This window comes from Myotis lucifugus, unplaced genomic scaffold (genome assembly GCF_000147115.1).
Source record: "Myotis lucifugus unplaced genomic scaffold, Myoluc2.0 scaffold_629, whole genome shotgun sequence".
In the NCBI taxonomy this organism is placed as follows: Eukaryota; Metazoa; Chordata; class Mammalia; order Chiroptera; family Vespertilionidae; genus Myotis; species Myotis lucifugus.
In genome coordinates this window covers 211,568-220,844 of record NW_005871677.1, presented here as the reverse complement: position 1 = coordinate 220,844, position 9,277 = coordinate 211,568, and the positions used below count along the sequence as shown (strand labels likewise).

Below are 9,277 nucleotides of genomic sequence, written 5' to 3'. Positions count from 1 at the left end.
AATTGCTATTACCAAAATGTCTCCAGCCCAATTGGTGTTGCTCAGTGTTTGAGCCTTGACCTATGAACCAGGAGGTCACCATTGGATTCCCAGTCAGGGCACATGCCCAGGTTGCAGCTCCATCTCCAGTGTGTGGGGAGGAGGAAGGGGGGGGGGGGGCTGGAAGAGGCAGCCAATCAATCAATGATTCTCTCATCATTGATGTCTCTCTCTCTCTCTCTCTATCTCTCTATCCTTCCTCTCTGAAATAAAAACACTTTAAAATATTACACAAATAGTAATAAAAATTACTTCTGTGGAAAAAATTTAAGTGCTATTTTATTTTATTATATATTTTATTGATTTTTTTTTACAGAGAGGAAGGGAGAGGGATAGAGAGTTAGAAACATCGATCAGCTGCCTCCTGCACACCCCCTACTGGGAGGTGCCTGCAACCAAAGTACATGCCCCCTTGACCGGAATCGAACCTGGGACCCTTGAGTCCGCAGGCCGACGCTCTATCCACTGAGCCAAACCGGTTAGGGCAAGTGCTATTTTAAATATATAAAATTTAAATACCATTTTATTAAGTAATTGCTAAAATAACATTTTAAATTCGACTTAAAGATGTATAAAAAATGTTTACACCTCTCTTCTTCCCACTGCCCTGAACTAACAAGAACACTCCTTCCATCAGGCCCGCTTGCGCGCAGGCAGCGCTTGAGGGCAGCCCGGCCGGCCAGCGAGGACCCCACACAGCCAAGATGGCGGCGCCCGTGCGGGGTTCCCGCAGCCTGCTCGGGCTGGCGACAACACTGGGCCCAGGCTTCCGAACCTACCGGGCGCCCCCGCCCCCGCGCCGCTCGCCTGGGCCCTGGTGGCCGGACCCGGATGATCTCCTGACCCCGCCCTGGCAGCTGGGGCCGCGCCACGCGGCCAAGCAGTTCGCGCGGCACGGCGCAGCCTCCGGGGTGGACCCCGGTTCGCTGTGGCCGTCGCAGGAGCAGCTGCGCGAGCTGGAGGCTGAGGAGAGCGAGTGGCACCCGAGCCTGGCGGCCATGCAGGAGTCATTGCGGGTGCAGCAGCTGGCCGAGGAGCAGAAGCGTAAGGCCAGGTGCGTGCGTGCGGTCGAGGCTGCGGTCGCGCCCTTCGCGGCCCAATGCGTGAATTGTACCCCAACGGGCGGTTATCGTGGGGTTTGTGTTGCTGTAGATTTACGTGCTGCAAAGCAGACTTCTGAGTAACTGTTCAAGCGCCTACTGTGTGCAAGGCCTGTCCCAGGTGCGGGGACACAGCAGGGAACAAAACATTTCAGATGGCAACAGAGCCATTGGGAAGATAAAATTTGGTGAAGAGTGCAGTCGGAGGGCGGCTTTGGTTTGGGACTCACACCTGAGGTTTAAGCAGAGACCCGAATGACCGCAGAAGGAAATGTTCTGGGTGGAGGGAACAGCTAAGGCCCTGAGGTAGGAACGTGCTTTCGGGAACAGCCAGGCCCTCATTGGAAAGTGATGAGGTCTGGAATCAAGAGCAGAGGTCGGACTCGTAAGCAGGTCTAAAGGATTAGAATCAAGAGCAGAGGTCGGACTCGTAAGCAGGTCTAAAGGATTAGACTTAACCAAAGTATGGAGGCAAGACCAAGGGCATCAGGGTTGTGCCACTTCCTAGAGTGAGGAGCCAGCCAAAGCAGGCAAGGTGGGGGAGCAGGCCATTTGTGTCCTCAGTGTTTAATGTTCTTATTTGCACAACAGCTCTAAGAGGAAGGGGGACCACCCTCATTAGAAATGAGGAAACTGAGGCCTGGGAGGTGGAGTCACCAGTCCAGTCACCCAGGCAGTTAACAATGGAGATGGGATGGGCACCTCTCTCATAGCTATCTCTGCCCCACCCCAGCTAGATAACCGTCTTGAGGCTTTAGTTCTTCCTGCCTCACATTTCTAATCCTTAAAATGGGGCTATAACTGGCACTTACAAACTCAGGATTGGATAGAAAGATCCAATCCATTTCTTGTCTTTATGCTTTGCCTAGAACTGGGCCTGGCTTACAGTAGGTGGTCAGTGATGTCCCTGGGAATGGCCCGGCATGGTGTGAAACAGAGGGCTCACTAGACAGCTCGTGAAATGTTAACTTGGGGCCTGCTCCTGGGGGTTATTGGGGCTTGGCCCTCTCATGCTCTATATCTAGGTCATACATAAATTAGTTAATCTCTACTGCCTGTTCACTAGATAATGGTCAAGATAAATCGTCCCAGTTTTTCATCCCCATGGAGGAGTTGAGAAGCAACCTGTGGGCAGACTTGAGGGTGGGATGTGAGTAGATGTGTGCTGCTCTGGTTGGATGTCCCTTTCCTCACCTCTCACCCTCCTTCCCCTACAGGGAGCAGCTCATTGCAGAGAGCATGGCCAAGATGCCACAGATGATTGAGAACTGGCGGCGGCAGCAGCGGGAGCGCAGGGAGAAGGAGAAGGCAGACAAGGAGCGGCGAGCCAGGCTGCAGGCCGAAGCCCAGGAGCGCCTGGGCTACCACGTGGACCCAAGGAGTACCCGTTTCCAGGAGCTGCTGCAGGACCTGGAGAAGCAGCAGCGCAAGCGCCTCAAGGAGGAAAAACAAAGACAGAAGAAGGAGGCAAGAACTGCTGCAATGGCCGCCACTGCAGACCAGGACCCAGCAGACTCCATGGCACCCAGCTCCTGAGCTTTTCTTTCTCAATAAAACCTGCTGCCCAACAGCCTCACTCTTGGAGAGCTGTGTCCTCTCTCAGTGTACCCCTCCCCAATATCTGAGGCCGGGGAATCCCCATCCTTCCTTGGCGCTGCTCACTGGGGGACTCTAGACCATGTTTCAGGAGGAGAGAACAGGGGATGCAATGAGGAAATAATGTAGGAGCAGATGGCAGAGGAGAAGGCTTCTGTTTACCAACATTAATCTCCAGTAATTACCAGGGGGGAAATTTAGCCAAAACAGACTGGTGATGATGGGGGGTAGGAGTAGGAAGAAACAAGCCCTTTCAAGACCAAGATGTGACAGGCCCACTGCAGGGAATGAGACAGCTTCTGAGGAAGAATACACTGGGAGCCCCAATCTGCACAGGCTGACAGGCCTCTCTGTCCCTTCTTGGCATTCCCACATTTCCTGTGCCCAACTAACCCCCAGAGCCAGACAAGCTGGAGCGGAAAGCCCCAGCAGGTACAGACCACAGATGGGCTTTTAAAACTTTATTCACTTCAAAACCTTTATCAGAGACAGGGTTCTGTTCTGGGGTGGCCTTGACCTCCAGAGCGGCTCTGACATTACCCCTTCCCCAGACAGAAGCCTGGCCGCTTCCTCCCACCGAAGTGATGCAGGCTGGAGGCCAAGGCCAGAATGTGCTCACCCCAGATGGGAAGATTTGGGCCATTCCAACAGAGGATCAAAGTTTGGGGCTCCAGCTTCCCCTTCCCCTTCCAGGGTAAGGGGGTCTTAAGGGCTCTTCGGGGGATGGGGAAGCAAGCAGCCGCTTCTCCATCTGGCTGCAGGGAGCTGGGACAGAGGCCAAGAGGGGCCCATCTGTCACTTCCAGTCCTGCCAGCTCCTTGGAGCAGGAGCAGGCTGAGCTAAGGCAGGGGATGGGGGGACAGCTGTCTAGCCCAGGTCATTTCAGGCTAAGATGGGAATAGGAGCCACTTCAGGAGGCTGGGAAGTTGGGTTGTTGTTTTTTTAAGATTTTTTACTTTTTTCCACTTCTTAAATAAACATGAATATATATATATTTTTTTCTTTTATAAAACTTTTGTAGATTTGGGGGTAGGGTGGGGCAGTAGGCAGCCTGGCTTCCTGGCATCACTCATCATCAAAGTTCTGACTCAGGAGGAAGTTGGCAGCCAAGTTCTCGTTTTTTTCACAGGCGAAGTAGGCCTGGATCACCAGGCTCTCTGGGAAGCCCAAGGCCTTCAACTGTGGGAAGATGGGCAGGTATGAGCAGGGGGTGGGGGGCCTGCCCACCAGCAGGGTTACCCCTCGGCCAGGCCTCTTACCCTCTCTATAGCTTCCTTCTCCTGTGGCGTCACCTGGATGTAGTTCATCTGTGGGGCCTCCTCGCCTATGGCACCCACCTCACCCTCAATGTCAGAGATGTCCGCCAGCTCCCCAGGGGGCTCGTTCAGCATCTGGATGAACTGCTCCTGGTGCCGGCTGATTTGCTGTGAGTGACAGAGGGCAGGGGATGACGACCCAAGGCCTTTGGCCCACCTCCCCAAGTGTATTATAGCCCTTGTTTTTCATTCACTTAGTAAAGTATGTTGACGGTTCCTATTCTAGCCAAATAGCAACAGTGGTGAACAGACCCTGCCCTAGTGGAGCTGATGTTCCAGGGTGGTGAGATAGGCCATAAACAAGCAAATAAATGGATAATTATTTACAACGTAAATATTGGGCCTGGCATACAGTAGGGCAGACACTGGGCTAGGAAAGGCATTTTGGGCCAGGAGAGAAGGAAGTTTCCCCCAGGTAGAACATGTTCCAAGTGCAAAAGCCAAAGGGTGGGCCCTAACCGGTTTGGCTCAGTGGATAGAGCGTCGGCCTGCGGACTGCAAGGTCCCAGGTTCGATTCCGGCTAAGGGCATGTATCTTGGTCTTGGGCACATCCCCAGTAAAAGGTGTGCAGGAGGCAGCTGATCGATGTTTCTCTCTCATCGATGTTTCTAACTCTCTATCCCTCTCCCTTCCTCTCTGTGAAAAATCAATAAAATATATTAAAAAAAAGAAAAAGCCAAAGGGTGGGGATGCATTTGACAAGTCCCAGAAACAAGATCCATTTGGCTAAACCAAGTAAACAAGAAAGAGGAGAGGGAAGAACAGAAAATGAGATCAGAGAGGAAAGCAGGGACCAGACCTGCTTTCTTCTACGGCCTTGTAGTGTAATGGGATACCACAGGGGTGATGGGTAAATCTGTGTACCTTTTAAAAACATAAATACATCTGGATATTGCCTATCTAGGGGTTCTGATAAAACTGTCAACTTTTATGTACGTCTGACAATTTTCATTTGAATGGAGCAAGTGCTTTTTCAAGACTCTGGCTCCTAATGGAGAATGGACTATAGGGGCTGTGCAGAAACCGGCCTGGCCACCAGGCAACCAGGCGGGAGGTGAAATATCAGCCACCGAACTAGAGTGCAAGGCTGGACTGACTGAGATGTTCCAGAAGTAGAGCAGACATGCCAGGTGATAGACGACCGCAGAAGGCCCCCAGGCTGGTCCGTGTGGGGACAGAAAGGGATGGGAAGAGGGTCTGTTCTGAAAACTTAAGACATCTGGAGAGCACTTTCATGGAGGCATTACGTCAGCCATGGAAAAGCGTGGCATCCAGAGGTCTGGCCTGGTTACACAGATTTGGGGGTCACCACAGACCGAAGGCCCCAGGAGGATGCATGGGGAAGACTGAATGCAGATAAAGAACAGATGTGCAGCCTGGGCTCTCCAACAGCTGGAGGAGCCAGCATAAGACAGAAGTGGGGGGAGAAGCAGCAGACTGGTCCTGAACTGCGAGAGGCAGGCATTCATGGAGGACCCAGAGCAAACTAGGGCACAGTGGTCCTGGGTGCTGCAATGAAACCCTACTGACATGACATGTATGAAGCACCAGCTGTATGTGCAGCTGAGACACAGTCAGAGTCACAAGACCCAGAAGACAGAGCGCAGGAGCAGAAGCTGGAGGCAGACACGCTACCAGCTGCCCGCTGCTCCAAGCCTCTGGGGTCTTCTTCCATGAGGGCAATGATGACAGTACCCACACCCTCACATGGTGATTGGGAGGATTATATAAAACATTAGGTCAAAGGGAGCACCAAGGGACCACTGTTAGTCCAATTTTCCAAGTATAGAGGAATGCCTACATAGGTACTGGACCAGGCTCGTTCTTTCGGGCTTTGGTTCCCACAGGGAGGGGAGGTGTTGGCCACACTGGCTCCCTCTGAGCCCCCAGGGCCGCACCTGCAGAAGCTGTGGGTTTTCCTGGCCCAGCTGCTGAAGCAGGGCAGGCAGCAGCGCCGGGTTCTGCTGAATCACCTGCCGCATATTCTGGAACTGGGGCTGGTCCCGCAGGAACTCCAGGGGGTTCTCTCCCGCTGGCAGGAAAGAGGCATGTAGTCAGACCCCAGGCTGGGCTCCCAGAAGCATGGGGGTTGGGGAGGGAGAAGTCTGATGCCTTGACAGCAGACACCCCACATGCACCCCTCCCAACTCACTCACCTGGTTCTGTGGACGTCTGCTCAGACACTTGGCTCTCCTGGACAGAACCATGTTCTGGCTCGGGACTCCCAGGAATTCCCTGTCAGGGGTCCTATTTAGTTCTAAAGCACAGAACACCCGCTGCCTCCCTCCTGCACGCTCAGCCCTGGCAGGAGATAGGTGAGGCCCACCCATCCACTCATGTCCAGCCTTTTGTAGAAAGCCTTTCCTGGCTGGTACCACAACCCAAAGGCTTTTGGGGGCAGGTTTTGCCTCCCTGACCACCCATCAGGGCACTGAAGCCCATGTACTCCGTAGAAGCCTCCCCAGGAGGCTGTACCCCCACCTCACCGTGAGTAGATACTCCACCGCTCGGTGGGGGTTGTTGTAGCTGGCTCTCAGGGCGGCCACGACCCGTTCCCGCTCATAGCCCATGGACATGATCTCCGTCAGCATCGTCTCATATTCAGAGCCAGTCACTGTGGAGGGAGCAGTGAGGTCTGGGTCACCAGGGAAAGGGAAGGAGAGCTCCCAGACCCTCCCAAACCCACACAAGACCCAACTGATGGCTGGAACACCCAGTCACTTCTGCCCCAGGGACTGCCCACCCACCTAGCGTGGAGGCTGCATCTTCCTCTCTCCCGCTGCTACCTGAAGAAGGAACAGAGCTGCAAATTCAAGAGAGAGAAATCGGACCGGCTTCTGGAGGCCTGCCCTCCCCCTGTGTGCGTAAGACCACAATATGTGGGCAATGGAATGTGCTGGGAGGACAGGGCCCAAGTTGGGACTGCTGCTCCCTGCCTTACCCTGACACAGACTCCGGGGATGCCGTGGGGACTGATTCCTCCGATGGACTCCTGTCTTCTCTGACGGTAGGTGGGGTATGGGACATGCCTGAGGCGGGGGCCAGCGGGAAGGATGTGGAGGACTCAGGGGCAGCAGTGGATGAGGCCTCTGGGGGTACTGAGGTGCCTGAGCTGTTTTTGGCCTGTCATACCCAGAAAAAGGGAGCAGGCATCAGTATCCCTATCAAGCCTCAACATCCAGTCACATCCAGGCCCCACCCTATTCACGGCTAATCTCTCATGGGCACACAGGCTCTAGCCAGCTCCCCAGCTAATCCATGTAATCCTCACAACCAGCACATTTCACCCACCTTGGTCACCATGACAACTACAAAGTTTTTCTCATCTATGCGATAGTCCCTGATGGGGACATCATCACTCAGGATCTTGCCAGCATAGATGAGTTTCTGTCCAGCCACAGGAAAGGCATCACGACCCTTTTCAGCTTCTATCTTCTCCTTTAGCACCTTCACCTGTAGGAAGGGATGCGGTCATTGCAAATCGCAAGATTCTCTCTTCTCTTCTAGGTTGGGGAGAAGAGGCTGAAAGCCTTGATGACGGAGAAGCTAAGATTCATAGTCAAATATGTTAGATTTGAGTTATCTGATCATTCCAACATTCAACAGAGTATTTACAGAACACTTATAACGTGCCAGGTGCTGTTTCAGACACTGAAGACACAGCAGGAAACAAAACACAAGGCCCTGTTCTCATAGAGATGTCACTCATGTGGGGAAGAGAAAAAACAAATATGTATTTCAGATGATGAAAAGTGTGGTGAAAAACAAAACAATTTGGGGAGTTAAGAGGGTTCCTCATTCCACACTGCAGACAGTGCTCAGTTCTTAATGAGAGCATAAGTTAATAGGGCTGTCATAAATGCGTATGCGCCACATTTTTAGAGACTCACAATATTTCATATTTAAGAAAATGGAGGCACAGAGAGGTTAAGTAATTTCCCCCAAAGTCAAAGACTTGAGCAGGTCAAAAAAACAAAACAAAAACCTGTGTGTTTCCTTTTCTGCAAAAAGTGGATGTCAATGTCTCCTTCATGGGGTGGTTGTGCAGAAAGTGCCAAATACATAAACAGTCCATATGTCTGTTGGGTCCTAAATTCCCTTTTCAGCTAAAAAAGCAGAATAATGCTTAGACTGTGGGCTCTGACATAAGGCAGAACCGAATTTGAATCCTAGCTCTGCCATACTCGCTGTATGAGACTATGGCCAAGTTCCTTAGGTTTCCAGATCTGTAAAGTGAGGAGTCAAGAGTCCCGAAATGACAGGCCTGTTTTGCAGATTTAGTAAGATAATAACAGTAAAAACTCAGCGACCAGCAAAGAACGGCCAACAAACAAGGACCACTGAAACTCAGGCCACTTATAATCATTATCATCATCGTGGCCGTCATCAGTGGGCATCTACTGGCCGCTACTCCCAGATTCGGCCACCAACGTCCCGAGGAGACGCCTGCAAAGCTGAGAACTCAGAGCCCCCGTCCCGGGGAGCGCAGCCCGGCCGGGCATCCGAGCCGGTCTCCCGCGCCCCGCGAGAGCGCTGACATTAGACCTGGGGCCTGGCAGGCGCCCCGGGGGTGGAGCCTGGTCCGGAGACCGGACCGTGAGCGCCGCCCCAGCCACCAGGGGCTAGGCGGGAGACCATTAGGGGAAGGGGGGCGGAGTGGTCCGGGAAAGTCAGGCAGGTTGGGAGGAGTGAACCGGGACCGGACCGCGCCATCCTCCAGCCCTCCCGCCGGGATCTCTGCCTCCCCGCCCCCATACCACCCTCCGAACCCGTCACTCCCATCCCAGGCTCCAGCCTGGCTCGCACCGTCTCGTCAGGCTCCATGCGGATCTTAAAAGTCTGCTGCTGCAGCGTCTTGAGCGTGATGGTGACGGCCATGGCGGGGCCCGAGCGACGCGGCGGCCCCGGGACCCTCACACAACATGCAACTCACGCCGCCGCCATCTTAGTGCCCAGCCGCACCGCTTGCCGACCGCTTCCGGGGCAGGCGCTGCGCGCGCCGACAATCAGAGCACGTGACCGGCGCGCGCGCGCTCTTCCCCTTCTCGACCCCTTCCCCCCACCCCCCCACCTTTGGCTTTCTTGGGCATGCGCACACTAAATTCTGCGCTGCTGGAGAGAGAGGGATGCTCCCGGCTGAGCAGGCCTGTCACGTGGCTTCCTGCGAGTGACGCCATGACCGTTAGCAGTGACGTCATGCGGCCACAAAATGGCTCCAGCGTCCC

At 53.8% G+C, this 9,277-nt stretch overlaps 2 protein-coding genes across 3 annotated transcripts; one reads left to right on the top strand and one right to left on the bottom strand.

The window, feature by feature from the left end:
* Positions 1-721: 721 nt before the first annotated feature.
* Positions 722-2,723, top strand: GADD45GIP1 (GADD45G interacting protein 1). Its single transcript, XM_006105038.3, has 2 exons — positions 722-1,093; positions 2,357-2,723. The coding sequence occupies exons 1-2, from the start codon at positions 744-746 to the stop codon at positions 2,673-2,675; spliced, it is 669 nt and encodes a 222-aa protein (XP_006105100.1). The 5' UTR covers positions 722-743; the 3' UTR covers positions 2,676-2,723.
* Positions 2,724-3,181: 458 nt separating this feature from the next.
* On the bottom strand, positions 3,182-9,043 carry RAD23A (RAD23 homolog A, nucleotide excision repair protein). Of its 2 annotated transcripts, none has more exons than XR_002826778.1 (9): positions 8,859-9,043; positions 7,344-7,505; positions 6,994-7,175; positions 6,800-6,855; positions 6,539-6,666; positions 6,209-6,287; positions 5,854-6,084; positions 3,995-4,159; positions 3,182-3,914 (listed from the first exon to the last, which is right to left on the bottom strand). XR_002826778.1 is itself a non-coding variant. In XM_006105036.3 (9 exons), exons 1-9 carry the CDS (start codon positions 8,928-8,930, stop codon positions 3,801-3,803), a joined length of 1,092 nt encoding a protein of 363 aa, XP_006105098.1. In that variant the 5' UTR covers positions 8,931-9,041; the 3' UTR covers positions 3,182-3,800. The 2 variants fall into 2 exon arrangements, 1 of the variants encoding a protein (XP_006105098.1); XM_006105036.3 differs by having other exon boundaries at positions 5,951-6,084; positions 8,859-9,041.
* Between the last annotated feature and the right edge of the window lie 234 nt (positions 9,044-9,277).

Excerpts from the sequence above, each read along its gene's own strand:
- GADD45GIP1 (XM_006105038.3), top strand. The coding sequence starts at position 744 with ATGGCGGCGCCCGTGCGGGGTTCCCGCAGCCTGCTCGGGCTGGCGACA. Across the intron at positions 1,094-2,356 it reads GAGCAGAAGCGTAAGGCCAG|GGAGCAGCTCATTGCAGAGA; the intron begins GTGCGTGCGTGC and ends CTTCCCCTACAG.
- RAD23A (XM_006105036.3), bottom strand. The coding sequence starts at position 8,930 with ATGGCCGTCACCATCACGCTCAAGACGCTGCAGCAGCAGACTTTTAAG. Across the intron at positions 6,288-6,538 it reads CGGTGGAGTATCTACTCACG|GGAATTCCTGGGAGTCCCGA; the intron begins GTGAGGTGGGGG and ends GACCCCTGACAG. Across the intron at positions 6,085-6,208 it reads GCAGACGTCCACAGAACCAG|CGGGAGAGAACCCCCTGGAG; the intron begins GTGAGTGAGTTG and ends CTTTCCTGCCAG.